The sequence below is a fragment of the Sitophilus oryzae genome, unplaced genomic scaffold, assembly GCF_002938485.1.
Source record: "Sitophilus oryzae breed Bouriz unplaced genomic scaffold, Soryzae_2.0 scaffold_801_pilon_pilon, whole genome shotgun sequence".
NCBI classification, from domain to species: Eukaryota; Metazoa; Arthropoda; class Insecta; order Coleoptera; family Curculionidae; genus Sitophilus; species Sitophilus oryzae.
Window position 1 is genome coordinate 13,743 of NW_022147419.1, and position 25,484 is coordinate 39,226.

Sequence of the window (25,484 nt, forward strand, 5' to 3'; positions counted from 1 at the left end):
CTTTGGTTACGTATTGCTTTTTCTTTTGCCTGATTTTCTGTGCTCTAGGGATTTCTTTTGGCCACCTTCGAATTCGATGGTGACTGAGTTAAAAGTTACCTACTGAGAGTAAAACCGCAAGTAAAACTTCCAATGTATCGCTAGTTTTTTGGCTTAATACAAAGTTGTGTTATTAGTGACAAAATTAGTAAAATATAATCCTACTATACCAACTATTAATAACATCCATAATTAAGATTTTAATTACTAAAATGAGAGAGATGTAGGTAACCAATTTTATTATGAGATTATAGTCGTTCTTTATCTTAAAAATAAGAATAACAATAAAAATACCGTTCCGTTATTTTTGTTATTTTTTGATAAATTAACCGTTGCCTTGTTTCAATTCCGAAGAAAAAAGTCTACTTTCGGTTCAGTTTGGTGAAAAATTAAGGCAGATTCGTTTTAGATAAGCGAGGCGGTCGAATTGCGGCCCCGAAAATAATTAATCTTTTATTTAATTTTGCAATAAAAGCGGGCAAAACGCTCGGCGAAACGCTCTAAAAGGAAATCCGTGTATTTATTATATAAGACCATTAAGACGGTCCAGATTCCAAATTAGTTTAATGCTAGCCGATTCCTTATCAATTTATACAGGTCGGGCATACTTATTTCAACAGTACTGTCAAAAACCAACATTACTGGATTGATTTGGGTTTATATTAATTTGGGAAAAAATTATGTAAAATTTAATTTTAGTCAGCTATATTGATGTAATCGCAAGAAGGACCAGTTCCTTGCATTGCGTCGATCTAGATATGTTTTAAAATAAACAATATAGAGGGTGTCGCAATATTCCATAGATATCAAAATAAGTTCAATGGACACAATTTTCCTCTATACAAAAGTGTTTCGTTTGTCCGTTTGAGACTTTAAAAAAATAAACACATTTTTAAAGATATTTATTAAAATATTATACAGGGTGATTTTTAACCTATACGCATAAAGTTGGGAAATTATTGCTGATGACAAATAATGACTAATAATGAAAAAAAAGTTAGTAAAATATTTTTATTTACGGAGCAATAACAAACTATTTGAAATAAAAACAAAAAACGTAAATTCCATTAAATTGAATGTGCATTTACTGATAAAGTTGATAAATTTTTGCGAAAAAAAAACTCAAATAATAATTTCAGAATCTAAAAATATTTTACTATAATAACATTTTTTTTTCATTATTAGTCATTATTTGTCATCAGCAATAATTGCCCAAGTTTATGCGTATAGGTTAAAAATCACCCTGTATATCCACCCCAAATAGCATTTAAATTGAAATATCGGTTCTTAAATCTTTATAAAAATATTTTAAAAATGTGTATATTTTTTAATGTTTGATGCCCTCTAACGGATAAACGAAGCCCTTTCGTATTGAGGCAAATTGGTTCAAATGAACTTATTTTGATTCCAAAAATACGCACTAGTTTTATGTCCACGGAATATTGGGCCACCCTCTATAAACATTAATAATTAACAGAATTAAAATATCAATTTCGTCGAAGTGATCAGATGTAAGTAACTGAAGGTTAAGTTCCTCGCAGTCATCGCCATATTAGTGAAATTATATTGTGAACTGTTTAACTATATTTGATATCAATTAAAATTTTAGTTACGTAATCGAGGGCGCGATTTTTAAATTCATTGTTGCCAACCATGGACATATTCGACGCCGTGCTGACTAACTGGAATTTAAATTTCGCGCTGGGGATTCAGGTGGTAGCTCTGCTGTAAAGAATGTCAAGATGCCGCATTTATTGATTTATTTCCTGACATTGTCATTTGTTTTGATACTTTAGTTTTGTATTACGAGTTTTTCGTTTAAATAAATAATGTTAAAAATACTTTAAGCTTAAAAATGTTTACTAGCAGACCCTGCAGTCGAACATTATTCTTTTATAACCTCTTTTAGTGTAAAATGTACAAGATTAATAGCCATAAAAATCAAGCGGTAGTAATGACCCTTTATGTCCAGTTTTGTTGATATAAATAATAACTGTTTATATATTTATAATTCATTTATTTTTGTTTCCTAAAATATTTTGATTAAAAGAAAATATATAAAAACGGGCAACGCTGTGCCAGTCAAGCTTAATCACGTGACAACAAAATTTTATTTGGTTACTACTGTAGTTAATCATTGGCAAGCAGAGTCTCGTTAGGGTACGTTTATGTTGGAGCTGCGATAAACGATAAAAGCAGTGAATTAGCGCTACTCTTATCGTTGCTCAACTGCCAACCGTGTCTCGACTCGTTGCTCCAAACACCTACTAATAAATTAATATAATAATATTCTTTTGCTTCGCTACTATCGCTGCTCTTATTGTTTATCGCCGCTCCAACATAAACGCACCCTTAGACATGAAAATAACAAAACGGATATTTACTGATCTGGATAAAATTAATACACAACCAGTAGAAATATGTATTTATTGTTAAAAATGTAACCAAATATCGCAAAAAAATTGTGTAAATTCCAATTCATTGAAAATTACAGGAAATTAGTAATACCATAGGTACACAACTATAAGAAATAAAACAAAACAAAACAAAACACAAAACAATGGGAGAAACGACGACTTTGATACGGACCCTTTGGCGAGCGAGGCTAAAAACTGGACCCATTAAAATGGCCGCGATCATTCGCTGGCCGGCTGTCTTTTGTTTTCTGGTCGCGTCGTTCTCCGAGTGCCCATGGGCGACTGTGATTTAGTCGCGGATAGGTCGGCCATAAATCCACCGTCGACGACGTAACAGTTACCGATTGTAAATCACTAGGGCTTTTTTTAGTAAATTGGGTCCATGTTCAATTGGCGGTTTTATTTTTCCTAACGGGCAATTCGCAAGCAAAAAAGGGTCTTATGCGATATAAGGTACCTAACAACAGAATAATATGAAATGGTTAGCTGTCTTTAAATTTTGTCTTTTATATGCTCAGCGATATAAGGTACCTAACAACAGAATAATATGAAATGGATAGCTGTCTTTAAAAAGACAACTTTTTTCTTTCTTTTAATACTATTTTGAAAACAAAAGGGAACTTCCATTGCCTTGATTAGTTTTAGTTTACATAACCTTTAGGCAAGATGTATTGTCGCGACCTAGCTGGGGGTTGTTTGCTAGAGTTATTTATACCAGGTTCTCTCTTTTTATCAAAACAATCATTAGGAAAAAATACATTTATTTAGCATAAGATATACAATGGTTTAGGAAATGTCAAAACAATTCTTGGAATTGCCAAGACTAAACAGAGTACAGAGTATGCTGAAAGGAGTACTTACAACAGCGTCTTCCTTAGCTGACTTCTGTCTTCTCAATTAACTTGACTAACTACGACTACTGACGACTAACTGCCGTTTAACTGCAACTAACTGACTGAACTCCCGCTCTCTTCAGCATACTTTTTTATATTTCCTATCCCTCGTGGTCATCGCCGATTACGTCGTTCAATAGTTTTCCATCTAATTACATTCACCCGGCTATGACCATGAGAAAATGGAACTTCGGTAACCTGCGTTTGATTATCGACCCGATATTGTTGTATTTTAATTGTTTAATTTTTAATGTTATTTAAAAACATATCTGGGTCGATGTCATGCAGGTAACTGATCTCTGGAACCTACATCAAATTGATTTACTAGAACTATATTTTACATGATTTTTCCCAACTTGATAGAAACTAAAGTTGACATTTATTTAAGTCTTGACAGTATCAAGTTCACTCACGTGATCAAGTGTAATCTAAATATTATAAATACTGAGTTTATTAGATTAATCGGTGAAAAAGTTGGGTGCTATCAATAGTGAGGTTATCCATTGATAGTCTAAGAGCTGGCTGACATTTCAGCCACGAGAAAAATGTCTGTTACCAATTTTACACGTTTCCTAATAATAAATAAAAGCTGTTTGGCAATTATAACTCGTGTACCTTATAATATTTTTCGTGTCAAAATTTTACCCTTTCGATTGGCCGCCCCCGCTTTAAGCCCCGGGATCACGCTGGCAGACATGACTATTTCACAATGGCTACACAAAAGGTAACTTCACACAAAAAAATTAGCCATGTAACGATAATAAGGATTTTTATGTAGACAGCTCTCGGTCTATGAGGATGCCCACATTGCGGTGCGTTTTAGGATTGATAAATAGGTTATCATTGTTTGCCATAATAACGGCATATTTAAATTTACTCTTTTTCCAATGAGATTCCCTACAGAATATAAAAGCCAAAGCAATAAGACTCTAAGTCTCGGTCTCAACATTTAATATGACAAAAAATTTTGTCATATTAAATGTTGAGACCGAGACTTTAGAGTCTTATTGCTTTGGCTTTTATATTACAAACCAGGCTTCTTTGGGTTCAATGGACGCCTTTTTTAAATTCCCTACAGAAAACTCGAACTTTTGACCACTTTATATTACGTTGTTTTTACAACACGTGGTCTGCAATGCCAGAATTCATTGTTTTACCTCTTTGAGCATATTTTTATGCTCGTTTAGTCGTACATTTATAGGACGTTTTGTCTCTCCAATATACGACTTCTTACCGGTACCTGCTAGAGGTTTTAGATCTTCATCTTCTTTTTTGTCGATGCTTCCGGTTTTATTTTTGTTAAAACACTTCTGAGTGTAGTTTCAGACTTAAAAATAATCTTCATGTTATCGTCTGATCCATTTGGTGTAATATTTAAGATAAGGGAAGTCCTAAAGTGTTTTGTTTAATTTTTAATGTTATTTAAAAACATATCTCTAGGTTTATATTGATTAGGCATATTGATTAATTATTATATTATGTTGAAATCATTTGTTTACTATACTTGGGAAGATTACCTTCCAACCTTCTAAGTCCCGGCTATTTTCTGCTTGCTTTCTTAGGAGCGAACCAGTGTCTGTGTAATGCCTCTTAAATCATCCGTAGATATTTATAAATTTGGCCGGTACTGATCTGGTGGGAATTAATATACCTTTACTACAACCCAATGTTCCTTACTTCTAATTTAAAATATACACAGCACCTCGTCAATGGACTAATTTTATAGACCTGAAATAGTTTAACGATCTACTCATGATCTTGCTATCAAATTTGGCAAGTTTCATAAGATGCTCTCTTGTTTGTATTTGACTGGTATTATCTGGAGTTTTACAGTGTGACTTGAATATTGTAATTCAAAAATTTTCACTCTCTGATATTCTACCAATGGTTGAAACCTACACTACATACATTACAAGCAATCTATCTCATTTGCCCAAGTTTTTTGCTTGTTTATTGCTTTGGATTTTTTTGTATCTTCATAACCGCATTATTGCATTATTTCTTTCACAAGCATTCTATATGGCCTGTCTTCTTTGAGCCTTACGTCAAGGTTCGAATTGACTGTACTTGAATTAATGAGTTATTAATACTGCCTGACTGAAATTCATTGCGTGTTGTGCCTTAGCCCTTTTGAACTGTATTTCTGTGTTAACCAGTAGTTAGTTGTTTTTACGATTATATTGTGATTCTGTTATGCAATTAATTTTGCCGTTGACCATACAGTCACAATGTTAACCATACTTTCATAATCCAGAATGGAAGGAAGCTGGAATGGAACCGATAGACAGTTAGACTCCTTTCTCAATCATTTCAATTCAAAAAATGACTCCATCAAATTTACAACTGAGAAAGACAAAAAGCTCTGTCGTTTTTGTATTTCTCTAAGTTTTGAGAGGGATCTCTACTACCAGAAATCAACAGAAAATCAGAATTAAGTTAGCGTGGGGTACTTATAGAAGAAATTCAGTCATATTCAAATCTAGAATGCCACATTACCTAAAGAAGAAAACATTCGACCAATGTGTACTGCCAGTCATGACCTATGCATGCGAAACCTGGACACTTAAAACTAACATTATAAGGAAACTTCAGGTCGCACAACGCTCAATGGAACGAAATTTGCTGGGAATAACCAAGAGAAACCGTAAAAGAATAAAGTGGATACGACAAAAGACCCAGGTAATAGATGTCATCCACAGATGGACCGCAACAATTACATAGCATGGTACCCACGAAGAATTAAGAGACCTAGAGGAAAACCTGAAAGGGGACCATGATACTAGGAAATTAGTAGGGATAACTTGGGCCCTCATAGCCAACAGTAAACAACAATGGGCTCATCTACGAAGAGAGTATGTAGGGAGGCTACACCATAATTGGAAATTGTTCGGAAATGGTCGAATAAGCTGAAAATGATGATAATGATCAGAAATTAACTTCCATTCATTTAATAATAACGACTGGTGAGACTGTGAGGCTAACTGTCAACTGATTAATAACTGTCGACTGGCTACTAGTTTTTGGTTGACCAAACCAAACCAAACCAACTAAGTGACAATGCTGTGCAGTGGCCAAGCATCACTTAATGCTGAATTAAATAATATTAAAACGGATTTGCTTCAGACTGATTACTCTAAGAAGTCTCTAGACAAAATTATATCGAATTGTAAAATGACTCATTGGTACTCTCTCACCCCTCTTAACTATTCCATATTAAGAGGTATTTTGTTTTGTGTAAACCGATGTAGTACCAAACGTTGAAACTAGTTGGAGTCATTTTCTCTTTTTTTAAGCTTGTCGGAGATACATGACACCGACGACAGTTCAACTAGCAGAATTAAAGGACCGAAGGCGGCACGAACCGAGGAGGAATCTCGTTAGAGCCGCCGCGTTTTCAATTTGAAACGATCGATCGATCGAGGCGGACGCCGACCACGCCGAGACGCGGAAAAACAGGCGCAACTCGACCAAAGACAATTAGCCACGTAGATTAGCAATAAAGCGGCGCCTGTCCGAGTTCGATTCTCGAAAAGAACTGTGCTCGCAGGCGGTACCCGACGATCTCTAATTAATTGCACTGGTGGCAGTGACGGCTCGTGGCGAAAAAACGAGATCGAAGAACTATTTTTCTTGTACCTATGATGGCTCTTCCGCTAAGATATTTACTCTTTTTCTTTTCTGGTTTCAAACACCTCAGAACAATATTTTGAAATAGTAAAATAGATCGTCTTGGAAGAATATTGGATGTTTTAACCCTTAACTTTAAAGTTTTAAGTAAGAACAATATTCGAATTGTCACGGGGTTTTACGAGGTTTTTAACTCTGGACAATCTCCTCAATTAACACCTCAATAGATTGAAGCTAAGAAAGAACGGCGAATGCAGATTCTGTAGGGAAAATGGGGAAGCACCTGAATTTCTCACTATTGAGTGCGCCAAGACCACAACCATTCGTGCCATAAACTTTGGTACCACTGATATCGGAGATAGAGGACTAACCTCTGTAATACACTCTCATATACGGTATTTCATTATTGCTTTTGGTTTGGTTTGGTTTGGAATCGGAACCATGGTGAAGTCAACTCCTACCTGACACAGATGATCTCAAGACATAGCTGCTTTTCAAGATGCAGAGCAAGTGTTCTTTGTGTGCTTCCGTTTCAACGTGATGCGTAATCATTTGGAGATTGTCCACGAACAGGCAATTCAATCAGAGACACTAATTGATGCGATGCTTTCTTCGAAGACATCCTGGAACGCGACCAATACTTTCGCAAAGAAAGTGCTCCAAGACCTGCGTTCTGCAGAAAGAAAACGAGCTAGCAACAAAAGCGGTTAGAAGAAGAGAAGCAGTGAGTTCAGTGACCAGGAGGACGAGCAATAGATAGATCCTCTCCTTGCGACGTAATGCCTGACGGCGGCGGCGCGGCGGTTTCCGCAGGGAGTACAGAGGCTGGAGAAAGAGGAAATTCTTAGTCGGTATTGAAAACCTAAGTCCGACATACCAAACCAAACATCTGGTTCTGAGATACGCAAATGTATTGACTTTTGTCAAAGCCATGAGGTTGTATGATGTCAAAGCCATGAGTTATAATTCAAGAAAGGCGGACACAATAGATCCAGATTATGTTTTTTATTTGAGAGGTTTAAACATATTTTAGACAATATTTTCCTTAACCAGACTTTAATATGATCAGTATTTGACTTGAAAATCGATGCCTGTAATAAGAGGCTCACAAATCTACTGATTTCAACGTCGTTCGTCTCTCTGAATTCCGTGCGAATATCAGAATATCCTTTTTTTTGTGCGATATTTTGCCAATTATTCTTATACAACACCTTGCCTACAACCTATACGTATTAGCGTAGTGCACAATAAAATATTGAAAAATTAAATATCTTCAGAAGAATTAATTTCTATGCTGTTAATGGTTCAATCTGCTATAAAGCTCCTCGAATAGTTGGTAATTTCAGAATCTTCTATGCAGACCTTGCGTTGGCGACCTGGGTGCTAGCCCATCAATTCACTCTCTATGAGGGCTAGCAATTGATTTTTCTTAGTTTTCGCAGTATTCTTTTCCATCTTGGTCGGCATAAGTTGTTTCTTCATTATTGCACGTTCAATTAGAAAATACCAAGAGTTTTTTATGGTGAATAGCACTTACAGTGTTGGCCTGAACATGGTATTATAATTTATTATTGAAGTTAATAAAACTTTTTAGATGAGTTCAACTACGGTAGCGAGCATAGTTTTACGCACCGGTTTTGCTAGTGGGGACATAATTTGGGCTATTTCGGCTGTAACTAAATTTTTTAAAGGTACATAATTATAACAACAGAGTAATACAGGCACGAAGAGTTATCAGATGCATAAATAGGATTCTATAGAGCACTGAAATTACAAAGGACAGGAAATTTAATATATACGAGACACTAGTTAAAAGCATATTACTCTATGGATGTGAAACATGGCGGCTCACTGAAAGGAAATTAGAGACAACAGAAATGGACGCCATTAGAAGAGCAATAAGAATTTCACGAAAGGATAGAATCACAAATGAAGACATTATACTACAGATGGGAATAGAAGGAACAATAATGAGTGATATAGCACAAAAATAATTAATATGGTACGGCCTATATATAATATATATAATATATATATATATATATATATATATATATATATATATATATATATATATATATATATATATATATATATATATATATATATATATATATATATATATATATATATATATATATATATATATATATATACTATATACATTCGGGTCAGAACGTCCTACGACGTTGTCCGATGCCTAACTTCCACCTTGTGCGATTTTCCCATTGATCTTCGGTCAGATTTTTCTCGCTCATTGATCTTCTGATTCTTTCCATCCATGTTTTCTTGGGACGTCCTCCAATGACATACCTGTTTTGGAATTCTCTCGTTTTGCATTCTCTCATTCATTGGCCGTATATATATATATATATATATATATATATATATATATATATATATATATATATATATATATATATATATATATATATATATATATATATATATATATATATTGTGTGTTTGTCATAATGCGGATCAACCTGCTCTCACTACCGTTTTCGGAGCCCTACTCCATCATCAGGTGAGCTTGGGAGATCCACAAAATGACAACCACAGCCCAGAGATAGTTAATTCCGACTTGTCGGAAAGTATCGGTTAGATATTAAGTCCCGAACGGGAGATAGCGGCCTGCCTGCAATGGTAGTACTTTCGTACCACCGAGGCGCAACTATCGATAGTAAAAGGATGGTAAAAAGGCTTTTTTTCAGGCAAGCCAAATTATAAAATAGAAAACAAATTTCTTGCAGTAGAGGTATATAATAAAATTATATAAGGATTCTTGCCACTTAACTGCTAATATAGAAACGAAACCGGTAGTGAGAGCAGGTTGATCCGCATTATGACAAACACAGCATAGAATTAAATTTCTATATATATATATATATATATATATATATATATATATATATATATATATATATATATATATATATATATATATATATATATATATATATATACCTGAGAGTTTTATAGTTTCAATAACTGCACCAGCAAAAAACTAGAATACCTAAATATTATGACAAAGCCACGATTTCAATATTATTATGCGTGTGAAAATTTCTGATTTCTGTCGTATGGAGCGCTGCAGTCGGAAATCAACTGAAATGCACGAAGCCTATCTCTTCTGCATACTTTTCTGTATTCGTCTTCTCATCGTGGTGATCGCCGGTTATGTCATCAAACAGTGTACAATATAATTCCACTAATCTGGCAATGACCGCGTCTGATTTCGTCGACCTGATGGTTATATTTTAATTGTTTAATTAATAATGTTATTTAAAAACATATCTGGTCGATGTCACGTAGAACGTAGAATATTTAGGGGGGTGTTAATCACCGCGACTTATTGTGTGTTCCTCTTTCTTGAGTTAAAACGAGTTATAAATGATCATACAGTCTCATGGCTTTGAGTATCTGAGAGGGCTCCTGGCCACAGAGGCCAGCTCCCCATCTTCGACATCAGCTGTACCTGTGGTTGTCGTCTCGGCGCACTCAGTGATAGGTAAGCTGTCGTGGTGTTTCCCTATTTTCGCAACCTACTGAAGTGTTCGTTGAGGAGACAGTGTCTTGTTAAAAACTCCGTGACAATCCGAAGATTGTTTTTACTTAAATCAAAGAAAATTTACTTGAAACGCCACTGCTAAACGGGTGATCGCAACGTTCCCTTTTTCCCCATCCCAATATGGTGGCCGCTATTAATAACAATAAAGCAAATGTGCCGGTAATCGTCCGGCAGCGAGAAACGGAGACGAGCGGACGCGCAGGAATGTCCCCGGGACCATAATCATTTGTCCTGCCGCGGCAAAAAACTGGCCGGCCATTTTGGACGACGACGACGTCTTTCGAGTTTTTCCTTCCGCGACCGGGAATGTTATTGTCCGCTGGCTAGTGGATTGGACAGTTGCGAGTCGTCTTTTTCCCTTCGGTCGGACACGGCCAAACTTTAAATTTGACCAAAATTTCTCCGTTGCGTTTTTTTGCATCTGAGTGTACAAGGTGAGTCAAATAGGTACAAATATTTTTAGAGGTAGTATATCGATCCCAGAAACACATCTATCAGTTCTTTTCGCGAATAAGTTTTTTTCGCGAAAAAAAAATTGAAAATTTTGAATTTGTTTTTAATTTCGAGTTAAAAAACATAGTAATTTCATAATATTGTAAAAGAGTAATTTCATAATATTGTAAAAAAATATTATTTGTTAAAATAACAAAATTTAATATGAACTATTTTTTAACGGGAAACAAGACTCTTACAATATATGGCAACGTAGGTAGTAGATTATATTTCCAAGAAACAAAACCCAGGAAGGATTCCCACTCGATCTTAAAATCTAAGCGGAAAATCAATTATTTTTGTCATTTTCAATGTAAAATATCTCGGCTGTTTTGGACTTTTTGAAAAACGGTAAAGAGAAAATATGTTTCTTTTATCCAGATCTACCAGCCTTGACAATATTTGCCTTATTTAAGACTCACCCTGTATATTCTAAGCTACACAATTTATAAAACGTTTTTCTCATTCAAGCGATAGAGTGTTGTCCACAAAGATTGCTGTTTGGGTTTTCTTTATTATATACCACTTCAGTGATTTGTTGATTTGAAACTTTGCCATCCTCTTCATTTGATAGATTACCACGCACGCTTATAGCTTATTTGTAATAATTGATGTGCACTGAAAATCAAATAAGTAATATACTAGACATTATAGAATCATCATCATTTAGCTCATTCCGTCCACTGCTAAACAATATCCTCCCTCAACTTTTTCTTTCTATTTTGTGCCGCTTGAATCCAGTTTCCAGCCACTCTCTTAATATCATCTATCCATCGACTATAGGAGGTCGTCTTCTGCTTCTATAGGCCTCGTGTCTTGGTCTCCATTCTCCATTCCACAAGTCTCTTTGTCCACTGTCCATCTGTTATCCTAGCCACATGTCCTGCCCAATTCCATTTAAGATGTAAGGCAGATATCACCGCATCTCTTACTCCTGTTCAATTTCTTATGGTATGGGTATTCTTATGGGTATTTTATCTCTAACTGTAACTCCCAACATGGACCTTTCCATTTTCCGTTGCATGATCTGTATTCTATGTTCTTTTTTGTCAAAGTGTGACTGGCAATATACAAACTGGTTAAAGGCCTTTCAGATTTAACGAAAATATTTCTCAAATCTCAGTAAATGCTTTAGTTTACCGAATGCCGCCCACGATAAACCTATTCTTCATAGAGAATACAAATAGAAATAGTATAGAATAGAAATTGCAAAAAAGCATTTATTGAGAGAAAACTCTTGCAAGTTACTTATAAGTGGACACGAGGATTACGATGAGAAAAACTCAATACCTATTGCATAGGAAAATGCAGTAAAAGGAAATACACTTACTTACCTGCGAGGCTTATTTTTAGACTTGTTCTCTTTCATCTCTCATCTCATACGTAACTTCGGAACAAGATTAATGTGCCGCGGCAGTTCGGGCCCATCGCTTTCGAAATCTCCAGGGTTTCCTCTTTGCCATTCTAACTAATTGGTGCAGTCGGCTGACGGTCGTGTATGTTTTTCCATGTCAAACGAAGACAGTTCAAAACAATTAATTTATTTCGCTAAACGTATAAGAGAGTGATTGTTATAAGATGACAGGTCTACATCAATATTAACAGATTTATTTTATCAAGGAGTCAATTGAGATAAGAAATATTTAAAAATAATTTTTAACGCTAAGATTATTGATTGCTTAGTTATTAAGTTATCAAAGTATCAATAGTTTACCATAATACACCAAAAATTGTTTAGTACTCTGAATGCACGTCTTGCTAACCATTTTATTATTATCAGAAGATATTTACAACTTTCATCAAATTTAGCAAATTATTAAATCTTCTTACTAGGCACAGAAAACAAAGTCCTCCTACTCTGGGTTCCACCAAGAGATAGAAAGCAATAAAAAAGCAAACGATCTAGCTAGAAAAGGAGAGCACTCTCCACTAACTGTACTAAAAACCGTTCTGCTTCCCTAGTGAAAATCAACATTAAGTGAAACTAAAGAACCTGGAAGACTCCATCCGTAACCAGGAATGGGAATCCACCAACTGTCTAACACGCTCGAAGAAATTTCTCAGAACTTACGATCGAGTTTATTATTATAATAATTTAATGTAAAATTGGGTATGTTTTGGGGATTTCCTGGAAAATCGTATCAAAAATGATACGCGTTACTGCACTGTGACCCTCGATATGCAAAAAAGTTACCGAATTGTACGTAGAATCTAATTATAAAATAAAAATAGGGTATTCTCATTAAAAAATATATGTTATATCCGCAACATTTTTTTGACGTACCCTGTATACTAGAGAGCAGGGTTGGAAAAATCATGATTTTTTTCAAAAAAATTTAAAAAATCAGATTTTTTTTATTTAAATCAGATTTTTTTGATTTTAATAGAAAACATTATTTAAATTGGATTTCCAAATAATTAGGACTTAATTCCAATTAAAGTCCTATCCTAAATGGCTAAATCTTCATAACTCTGCCCAATACTGACAACATTAACAATTCTACGTCGCGTGTCATTTTCCCTCATCGGTCACCAATATATTCCGCAAAAAAAGTCGCTCGCATCAGATCAAAGGATTTTTTAAAATGCCACAAGAGTATTAATTTTGTCATTTCAACGTCTAGGCATAAAAGTAAAGCACTTTTACGCCTAAGCACAAAAGTACAAAAATATATTAATAAACTGATATTAAGCGTCAATTTCAACGAGTGTACAAATTGTTACTCGATTACTTACAAAGCATTACTTTTTATATTATTTGCAACGTTTGAAATTGATCAAACAATTATTTGTAATGTTTAATTTGTAAAAATATAGTATATTCTACTCAGAGTAAAAATGTACTTTTGTGCCTCCCTGTTTACGCTGGTCCGTCAAACGTACAACCTCGTCAAAAAAGTATAATTTTTAATTTTTACTCCTTACACAATACACTATTGTTCGGAAATAGTCTTAAGTCAAGAATCAAATTAATATTATATATTGTCAAAGTGTAAAATAAAAAAATATAAAACAGTATATTTTCTGACAAAGATTTGAAGATATAATCTAACATCAAAAGAACCTTTTTCTGCACTAGAGGTTGCGAATGAAATATATTCGAATAGCATTTTTTTGTCATTTGTACATAAATTTCAAAAAAATCTCTGCCCTTTAGAAGTCTAATGGATTCACACGAAATTCCTTCAAAAATCGGTCCAACATTTTAATTGATGAATAGATATGTAGTAGGTATATGTGTTATACAAATCATCTTTTATATAGTTTTATAACATTTACATTTTTTTTCGATTTATTAAACGTATTTAACCGTTACAATAGCAAGTGTAACATTTTATTTAACGAATAGGTATAGGGTATATATGTTATAGAAATATTTTTTATAATTTTCTAGGACACATTTTTATAACTTTTACAGTTATTTTTCGATATATTGTAAAGTTTTTAAAAAACTTGATTTTTTATTTAAATCACCTGATTAAAATTTAAAAAATCTCTTGATTTAAATCATGATTTAAATCATTTGATTTAAATCATGCCAACCCTGCTCTACAGTAATTTCAAAATGTGCTTCTTAACCTTCCCTATAACTTTTATATTTAACATTTTGTTCTAAAAAGCGTTAAAAAAACAAAACCAAAACATTTTTGATATACCTTGAAGTCGATCGATAGCTTTTCATTATCTATTATACTGCAGTTATTATGAATTAATTTAACATCATTAACCATAAAACAAAAATCTATCTGAATGTATGTGAAATATTTTCGAGAAAATTTTCTGTTACCCGATCGTCACATGAGTCGTTTTATATATATTTTGTTAAACAAGAAATATGCTGTACTAGACTAAATTAGACTGCCAAGAAAATGTAAAACGCTAATCTTATTGATTGCTTAGTTATTAAGTTATCAAAGTATCAATAGTTTATCATAATACACCAAAAAAAATTTAGCACTCTGAATGCACGTTTTGCTAACCATGTTACGATTATCAAAAGATAATTACAACTTTCATCAAATTTAGCAAATTATTAAATCTTCTTACTAGGCAAAGAAAACAAGGTCCTCCTACTCTGGGTTCCACCAAGAGATAGAAAGTAATAAAAATTGGTCAAGTGCGAGTCGGACTCGCGCACGAAGGGTTCCGTACCATTCATTGTTTATACAATATTAGACACTATATTATTATTAACTTTTTTTCCGATTTAGCTGAAATTTTGAATGCGCGTATAAGTAATTTAAAAAAAATGAAGAAACCCATTACTAAAAATTGTATTAATCAATAAGTATGTAAAAAGTAAAAATAATTATGTAAAAATATGTAATAATTAAAAAAAAAATATTAAAAAAAAGTCGTTCTGTCAACGGTTTCTTGTATCTGTTTTAAAAAAGTAAAGTGTTCTCGAATGGAATAAATAAATTTAAATATTTTAAAATAGTTTTTTTCTTTATTCTTTGTATTTTTTTTGCTTCCGACTACGGAAAGAGATAACTTTTCGAAACGTTAAGCATTTTTTTTTTCTTTGTTAGGCAAATTTGTATTACTATAAACATAACTTGTGACAAGCAGCGTCCGTTTAGGTTTAACGCAGAAGTGTTTACAAAAAATAATTCTTTTGTTTTGTAGATTTTCTTGCAGTGCAGTGGCGAAATACCCATAAAGGATTTTTTTGGAAAGACTAATCCGCCACATAGATATAGACATTTTTTAGAAATAATTTTTTTAGTACAGATACCAATTTGTAAAAATATTAATTCTACCCATTACAATCGTGTAAGGGCAGGCATTAAAACAACAGATAGATACTGTAACTGTATTTTATAAAGAGATACAAAATAAACGAAACTAAAAGTTGCTGAGAAGAGCTACTAGTGGAGGAATATCCGAGATTGGGAGGGGGACAGCTTAGGGTTTTTATATAAACAATTTTATCCGTCAAGACTAAAAATTCTAAAATATAAACACAATATAATCATACACAACGAGCTTTCGCATCACATAGCACATTTCATATACTTGGCCAACTAAATAGATTGACAGTGAGCTATTGTGGATATGAACACACATTCCTAATGTAGTTTACAATTTGCTTCCAATTTAGAATAATTATAATTAATAAACAGGGAGAGGCTTAAATAAGTACAAATAATTTCAGGGCCGGTAGATCTCGATAAAAGAAACACATGTTTTCTCTTTATACTTGTTTTCTCTTTATCGTTGTTCAAATAAGCCCAAAATAAACCGAGTTATTTTACTTACTAAAAATAAAAAAAATATGCATTTATGCCCATGTTTTGAGAACCACTGCTTTTTTTTCTGGGTTTTCTTTTTTGTAAACATAATCTACTACCTATATGTTGCCATAATATTAAGATATTATATTTTTTAACTAAAAATTAAAAAAAAAAATCTGAAAAAATACCAAATTTAAAAAAAAGAAAAAGCGAAAGAAATCTTATAGACGTGTTTCTGCGATCGAAATATACCACCCCTAAAATATTTGTACTAATTTAAGACTCACCTTGTATAAATCTATGAACTCTCTAAACACTTTTAGAGCCCCCACAAACGCGCAGTTATTTATTTTTATTTTTATTATTAAACACCGGCAGATTGTGCAGGCCAGTCTGCGCAGTTTAACCTGTATTACAACCTGTCGCACACACACGCAATTTTATAGTACAGTTTTATCTATAATTAACTGAGTTACAGATTCACTTCGGCCCATTTTTTCTAAGTAAAAATGGCCTCCCGAAATACACATCTGTCTTGGATTTTATTCGCTTATGCAATAAGGAAAAAGCAGAAAACAACGGTTACTTAAAGGAAATAAGTATTGCCATGTTAATTTGCTTGCTGATTTAACAGTTGAAAAACAGGATTGGTTTAACTACCTAAGAATGAACGAGGAAATTTCCTTAGAACTACTGAAATTAACGTCTGGAATTGGGAATTGGGCTGGATGAGATGCGAGTGTCTTAAAGTTACTAAACTGATTAGCTAGGTTGTGGGTGCTCGTGGGTGCTCCGCACCCACTAATTTTCTCTCGTGGATGCTTGAGCACCCGAGCACCCACGCAGTCGGCGCCCCTGTTGTGGACAATTGCAGTTAAGTAAAATAACAGTGCACCTTGCAGTTAAATAAAACAAAAATATTCAATTAAATTCTTTTTTCCATAGCAACTGTTAAAATTGCCTTATATCTATCAAAAATAGCTGATAAAATAGTACTTTAACCACAAGGGTAGATTAAATGATACTTTAACTACGAGGATAGGTTAAAAACTTTATTTCTTCTCGCTTCTCGCACGTTTTTTAATTGTTTCCATTTATGAAAATTTTTGTATTCCTTTTCATAAGTTATTCGGGATTTAAATGAAAGTAGTTTGGATATGGGGTTTGTCGCCTCAGCCTGAATACCTGTTGGTAATTTACTTATTTCGTTTTAAGCCATTTCTGGCTCGAATTCAAGCAGCAATCGACACGAAAGAGAATTAAAAAATATTGACTCAAAACTCACAACTAAAGAGACAACTTCATTTATTTGTCAAATTACATAGAAACCAACGCCAACCCAACACAATATTTTGCTATCTATCTATCTATCTATCTATTCAGCCTCTTCGGTCCATCGTTGGATATAGGCCTCCCCCAATCTCTTCCACTCTTCCCTCTCTGTCGCCGTGCTCATCCATCTTGTGCCTGCATGTTTCCTCAGATCGTCCACCCATCTCATCTGGGGTCTTCCTCTACTTCTTCTATTCTCCCAGGGGCGCTATTCTGTACAATCGTCGGTATCGGTAAGTTACCGACAGCTATCGGTACGTATTTGTATATAGTAAATATGTGTTGATTGTTGTTGTCATTGTTACCGATCGGCCCTATGACAGATATCGCAAATTTGTACCGACGACTCTCGGTATCTCTACCGTGAGGTTGACAAGGGCACGGTAGAGATACCGATTTTCGTCGGTATTTTACATTTGCGATATCTGTCATAGGGCCGATCGGTAACTATGACAACAACAATCAACACATGTTTACTATATACAAATACGTACCGATAGCTGTCGTAACTTACCGATACCGACGATTTTACAGAATAGCGCCCCAGGGCCTCCAGTTTACGATGCATTTGTTCCATCGATCATCTGACATTATGACCGGCAAACTTCCATTTCAATTTTGCTACTTCACTTTACAAACATCCCTTACTTTAGTTTCTCCTCTGATCCACTCATTCCTTTTTCTATCTGTCAGCATTATATGTAGCATTTGTCTTTCCATAGATCTTTGAGATTTTGTTACCTTATCCATACTTGATTTTGTCAGTGTCCAGGTCTGGGATCCGTAAGTAAGTACAGGGAGTACACATTGATTATATAATAAATTCCTTAATATAATAATTTCTGAATATTTTTTAAAACGTAACTCGCTATTGAAAAAAAATATTATTTTATACACGACGGACGATAAAATTGCATTATCGTCTCCCGAAATTATCTTTTCAGTCGACGATAAAATACCATTTTATCGTCTTGTATAAAAAATAACTATTATTAACATTAGTAAATTTTGCAACTGGCTATAATATAACAACTGGCGTACTTAAATTTTGGTTAAACGTTTGCTACTCCTAAGAATGGATTGCACCATTCTTTAAGTGCCCTGTCCTCGCAGAACGTTGGCTACCATCAATGACTTGTATTTTATTCACGGCTATTCTAAACAGAGTGTTGGTATTGACTCCGTACCACTCCCGCAAGTTCTTCAACCAGGGGTCCTTCTTCTTCGAGCTGAGCATCTCCCTTCTATTTTGCCTTGCATGATGTTCTGCAATAGCTGGTATTTTTCCTGTCTCATAAGATGTCCAAAGTATTCTATTTGTCTGGTCTTTATGCTTTATATAATCACGATACTCGTATTCAGCATCTCCAACACTCTGATGTTACTAATTTTGTCCACTCATGATATCTTTAAAATTCTCCTGTAACACCACAGTTCGAAGGCTTCTATTTCAGCTGATCCGCCCATTGAGTTTGGAATAGAGTGACTTTTTTGTGCCGATCGATACAATAGTTAAAAGTAAAATTAGAAATGTTAAATTTGAATAAAAGTCTATAGATAAATTAAATCTAAAAAAAATAATCCCTAAAAAAGACTAAAAGTTAAAATTGATCAATTTTAGTTTACTGTTTTTCTCACACCAACCAAGAGCATTAATCATAACATTGAACACATATTATTTTACTCTCAAATCAAAACGAAATACAAGAATATTCTCGTCATTCCCTCCAGACATTTTTTTTCTCTAAACCCTCCCTTCACCTCAATTCCTCTCCCTTCCAGACGTTTACCCCCCCCCCTCCCACTCTTTTTCATCCCCCAAAGCCGAAAAAAGAAAAGAAAAATGGCGTCCGACTTCGCTACTCCCCATTTCTCGCAGTAGTTTTCGTCGTCATCAAAAGGAGCTCCCGTTCCAGAACCCCCGGGGATTAGGGGAAGAGATGGGAGCGAGGGGAGTTGACAGGGGGAGAGCTGCCGTTGGCCCGAGTAATTGGAGCCGGTCGTCTGCCGACTGAGGATGAAAATCGCTCCCCCTCGAAAAAGGGGAACAGGAAAGGGAATAAAATGGGGTGGATACAGAAGGTGGAGTGGGGAAAAAGCGATTTGAAACCCGCTTTTTATGAGGGCGATGTGAGTTATTCGAGAGGCTGGGATGGAAGTAAGGAGTGTTTTCTTTTTCTTGCGAAGGATCTCGAAGAAGTTTTTTTAGGTTATATCTAAAGGAAAAACGTCTTTTTTATTTAGAAGGTTGTAATGAACTTAGTAAATGTCCCCAATTATCGTCACATTAAGGGAATATCTTAGTTCAGTGATCCATAAAATCCGAATTATTAGTGGCTTACAAGAAAATTAAAGATGACACTAGGAGACATTTTAATTCCAAATTTGAATAAAACTTTAATAATTTGACTGACGTTTTCGATTATTTTCAAGAAAAACTAAAAAAGAACTGCAGTATCTCCAAATATCGTCAGCTCTCTACCTATATCGTCACTAGCTTGTCCCAATTTTCGTCATATTTATAGATGTGTCATTTCACACAAAAACCATTGTTTTTTACAAAATTTTATTTAGAAATTGCAAACATTCCAAAAAACTCAATAATAATAACATAAGTATTATTAGTGAATACAACGTATTAAACATCTTTATAAAATAGAATAAACAAAAAAGAGTAAAATCATATTAGTAAATAAATATTACCCGTATAACCACGCGATATAGTAAAATCAAGCCTATATAGATTAGTTTCTTTGCTATAAAGATGTTTCGATAAAGACTTCATATATAAAGCATATTTAAAGAAAAATCAAATATTTCCTTTACAGACATGTCTGTATTTAATCTTTATAGCAACCATAAAGCACTGCCTGTATATGTTCTCCTATAGAGAATAGACGAATGATATTTATAACGCAAATAAAGAATCTATATAGTATCGATAACGCATAAATACAGATTCTATACAGTTTTTCGAAGACAATATTCACTGCTACGAAAACTTTACTTATCCTTTATTAACTCTATACAAATTTGTATAGTTATACATAGTAAATATACGCTGATCCTTTACAACTTCATGTATTTTATATATCTATAATGATATTCCGCTGGTGTATCATTTCTGGGGTTAGAATCATTTTAATATGCCAGATACAAATGTGCTTCTCCGTGTTTCTTCAACATTATACTCTAACATAACGGAAGAAAAATCTAAAATTTGAAATCTGTGTATTTTCCACAAGTTGAGTTATTGAAGGGCAGGTCATACCTAATATATCTAATCAATAGAAGAAACTTCCGCGGGGTAATTATAATAACGGTACTGATGGTTACATGGTCACATTGGTAACAAGTAACAAGATGAAATTTTCCCATGAACACCCTTGATGAAGTTACAAGACTTGATGAAGGTTTTAAAATTGATAAAAACAGTAGTGTACACGAATTTGTAAGTAAAAATATAATAAAAGAGTAATCAAATTTTCATCTAACCTATAGGTTTGATAGGCGTCCTTTACAAAATATGTATTAAAATATATCTAAATTTTTTTCTTAGTGTTACCTGAATTAGAAAAGTTATGTTTAAGTAAATACTTAAACATATCGTTTGTAGTATTTTATGCCTTTAGAATATTTATATTAATATTTGGAATATTAATACTACAAAGGATATGTTTAAGAATTTACTTAAACATAACTTTTCTAATTCAGGTAACAAGAAAAACTTTCTATAGATTTTAATACATATATTTTGTAAAGGACGCCGCGCCGTCAGTATGTATATCGGTACGATAACGAATCGACAAATTAACTTTATTTAGTCTAAATCCAGAATGTATAGTGGCGGTAAAGTACCAATACAGGCCAACTTTATTCAGTACAGGCTAGACTGTATTCAAACACGTATCGTCGTTGTACCAAAAGAATAAAGACTGCCTTTATCGACTAAAGATTTTAATATAGGCTCGATAGAGGTTCTATACTGTTTGGTTATACGGGTACTAACTCTTAATTTGAAAAATTGTTTTTGCTTTGGCATACAAGGTATAATATCAATTTTAATATAGTCCAAAGTGTCTTCAGAAGTCGCAGTCTGATATTTCGCATTTTTAAAATCGTCGGTAATTTACAGGAAGCCTATAGCCTGTAAATATGGCTTACATCTCTAATAGCCTAAATTTTGTCACAGTTACCCTATTATGCTGCTTTAGGATGTTCGAGGAACAGGTCCAATCTTCTACAGGTTCTACAGGTCAAAAAATTTTGTTACCAAACCTCAGATTCGAATTCAGCACTCCAAAATACATAATAAATAGAAGAAATTCCCTTCCCCGCGTACCTATAATTTGACTAGACTAAATAGGCAAAAAATAATGTCTATTAACAAGGTCCTAAATATTTTTCTTTGTTTCAGGTTTGGTTCCAAAACGCCAGAGCAAAATGGCGACGGATGATGCTAAAGCAGGAGGGCAAATCCGGCGAGAAATGCTCGGGTTCGGAAAGCATCAGCGACATGGAGATGTACGGAGGTCCCGGAGGGCCCGCTTCCATCGGCATGCAGCCTCACAGTCCTCCGTTCCTGCTACCGGGTGGCGCTGGAAGCCCGTCCAGTCTAGACTGTTCCTGAGCTGGCGGTGTTGCCGGGTAGTGTCGTGTCTTAAAGATTAATCCCGACTAGGTATTTTGTGGTGTCGGTTTGTAAGTCCCAGTTTTTCGGTTGTGTAAATTGATATGAAAGTCAAAATTGCATCAATTTTCTTCTTATAAGTCGTTGAAATTTAATACAAGTTTCTACAAAAAACTAGAATATCTCGTAGATAGAATTCTTCCTAAAAGAACTCCGTTTTTTTTTTCGTTGAGAATTTGAATTCAATTTCACTTATTTCTTTAATATTATGTAAATTTGAACAAAATTTACTAGAATACAGTCAAACATCCAATGATTTTCGTGAAAATGAACACAATAATTAATTGACTCTTGTCATATCTATAAATTTATAAATCTCCACAAAATTCCTCGTCTGGAGTGACTTTAAACGGTTATTGGTTAAGTATGGTTGAATGATGCACAGATTAGAAACTTAAGTAAATTATTGAAGTAAAATGAAAAACAATTGTTCCTAATAATAAACTAGAGTAAGTGTATGCTGTATCATCAGAACTAATTGATATCTGTTATATCGTAATTTGGTTTGTTTTAAATTATGTTTATAGCTTTGTGGCGGTTTCATTTCTTAAAAAAAATCTGTGTATTTTGCCACTGAAATTTCAATACTAAGTTTAATTTTAGCAAAAGAAATAGAACATCTTTCTTCGTTTTCAGAAGCAAAAAGCTAAACAAAAAAATAAAGAAAAATTATTTATAATGCCTAAATGTATGATATAGTAATTTATTAATTTTGTGAAACAACAAAAAATATTAAAAATCTCAGAAAAAAAAAAATTCTTTATACAGACATTTTACGAATTTTAGTTTTACCTCATTGTGTTTGTATTAAAAAACTAAACTGTTCCAGTAGTAGATAGGTTTAGATATTTTAAAAAGTTTTTCTTTATTCTTTTTGTATCTTTTACCTGACGACGGGAGGAGAAATAGCCTTAGAAACTTTTAAGCACTTTTTTGGGTTTAGGCAAATTTATTTACGAGCAAAATGCCACTGACAAGGCTCTTTTCCATTTGAAGGGTCAAGGGGAAAAGTATGATAAGCACCAATTTTTTAATTTTAGAGTTTTACCATATTATAGTTAGGGAATGCAATCCCGCACCAAAATCTCAATCCCGCAAACCCGCGGAATTAAAGCAATCAATCCCGCGGATCCGCAAAATTGCAAAAACAATAAACAATAAATGCTCTTCTTTTCTCTCTCCGATTTTGGGATGCGGTTTGGACCAGGTTTTAGACGCATCTATTGTGATTAAGATGCTATGTGGTTTTCGAAAATATATTTACCGAATTCTCGTATACAGAGTGTTTTATAATAATGTACAAATTTGGTTAAGAATTTTTTCTACCGAAAATTTACAATTTTTGAAAAATCGAGATTTTAACTATGTACGACTAATCTGTATTGAAAAGAAAAACAATTTGGTGTTTTTTTTTTAATTTTTTGTTTTAAGGAAAATACGAGTTTTTTCGAAAAATATGCATTTATTGTCATACATTTGGTCCTAAATGGTACAAAAGGCATTGTACATTTTGCATAGGCCCACAATATACTGATATAGCGTGTATCTTAAACGAGCTGTACAAAAATTTGGACCGATGTATACAGGGTGTTCAAAAAATATATTTAATATTAAATAAACTTACACTATATATATATATGACTCTTAAACACTTAAACTATATAGCTGAACAGAAGTTTGGACCGATGTATACAGAGTGTTCAAATATATATTTAATACTAAATAAACTTAAATTTTATTATAATTTATCTACTTATTTTATAAATAAAAATATTATTCTGATGTTGAAGGTTTTTTTTTCAATTTGTGTTGGTTATCTGCTTTTAGATACACTCTCTATCAATAATTTTTTGGCATATGCAGAATGTACAAAGCTTTTTGTACCATTTAGGACCATCGTATGACTAAAAATGCATATTTTTCGAAAAAACTTCGTATTTACCTTAAAACAAAAAAAAATAAAAACCGATCAAATTGTTTTTTCTAATTTCAATACAGATTAGTCGTACTTGGTTGGCTCAAAATTTCGATTTTTTAAAAACTGTAAATATCCGGTAAAAAAAATTCTTGACCAAATGTTCACACTAGTATAAAACACCCTAGTATCTTAATTACAATAGATGCATCTAAAACCTGGTCCAAACCGTATCCCAAAATCTTTTTTAGTTCAAGAGATATTGAACTTTAAATTTACCCTAAAATTTTGATTGTTCCGATAATTATGTCCGGCAGTTTGTTTGACGAAATTGTCCACAAGTACTAGTTAAACGCTTTTCTTCACTTACGCACGCCAGAAAGTAATCTAATAACTAATCTGTTTGTTTCACTTATTTTTAATGGCCAAGCCGTAAGGGGAATTCCCTGGTGTCGATCCCGCAGTACGGTAAATCCCGCAAATTTGATCCCGCGGAATCACAGAGGGATCCAGCATTTGCGGGATTGCATTCCCTAATTATAGCAGGTCTAACTGATTCCCACGAAATGTATAAACTCTGCAGGGCAATAAGTTGTTCAATCCTATGATATATGCCTAGTAAAAATATACATACAGGGAAACAACCAGCCGTAACTACTCCTATAAAATTAGTAAAATAAAGCTTTGCCTGTAATTTTTGCGAAGTCGATATATTTTTCAGTGTAATAAGTTACTATTTTCAATACAACTATAATTTTGGAAAATAAATACATAATTACGGAATATTTTCATCTCGGCATTCAAAACAAGGTTAGAAATTAAACGTAATCGGTGAAGTAAATTTTAATCAACACAGAATCGCAATTTTGAGCACCGTTTAAGTCTTTATTAAATATCAAAAACCTATGATTGGACGATTTCGAAACACTGCTAACTAAAAAGTAACAAACGAAGATAGGAGAATATGATAAACTCCTATAAAGGTACATTTTGCCTTTTAAATTTATAAAAATATGGAAAACCTCTTCCTACTAATTTTAAACATATTTTATTGCATATTATCTTCTATATACAGGATGTCCCCAGTCCCAGCATGATCGTGCCTTAGAAGTTTTTAGAGAACTACAATAACTAGATCAAGGTTTTTATCGACTAGCGACTATCTGATTTTTATGGATCATCTGTAAAATTTTATGAATTTTGATATAGAACTGTCAAAAATATTTGTATAACCTAAACGTCAAATTTAGTGATTACCACAGCCAATGTTA

General features: G+C 33.5%; 1 protein-coding gene across 1 annotated transcript in view; it reads left to right on the forward strand.

The window, feature by feature from the left end:
- LOC115888531 (protein apterous-like) overlaps nt 1-23,389 on the forward strand; it is a 33,413-nt gene extending 10,024 nt beyond the window's left edge. The window contains exon 3 of the mRNA XM_030908279.1: nt 22,026-23,389. Within this exon, the coding sequence (XP_030764139.1) occupies nt 22,026-22,238 (213 nt within the window). The 3' untranslated portion in view covers nt 22,239-23,389. The remainder of the gene's footprint in view (nt 1-22,025) is intronic.
- Nucleotides 23,390-25,484: the final 2,095 nt, after the last annotated feature.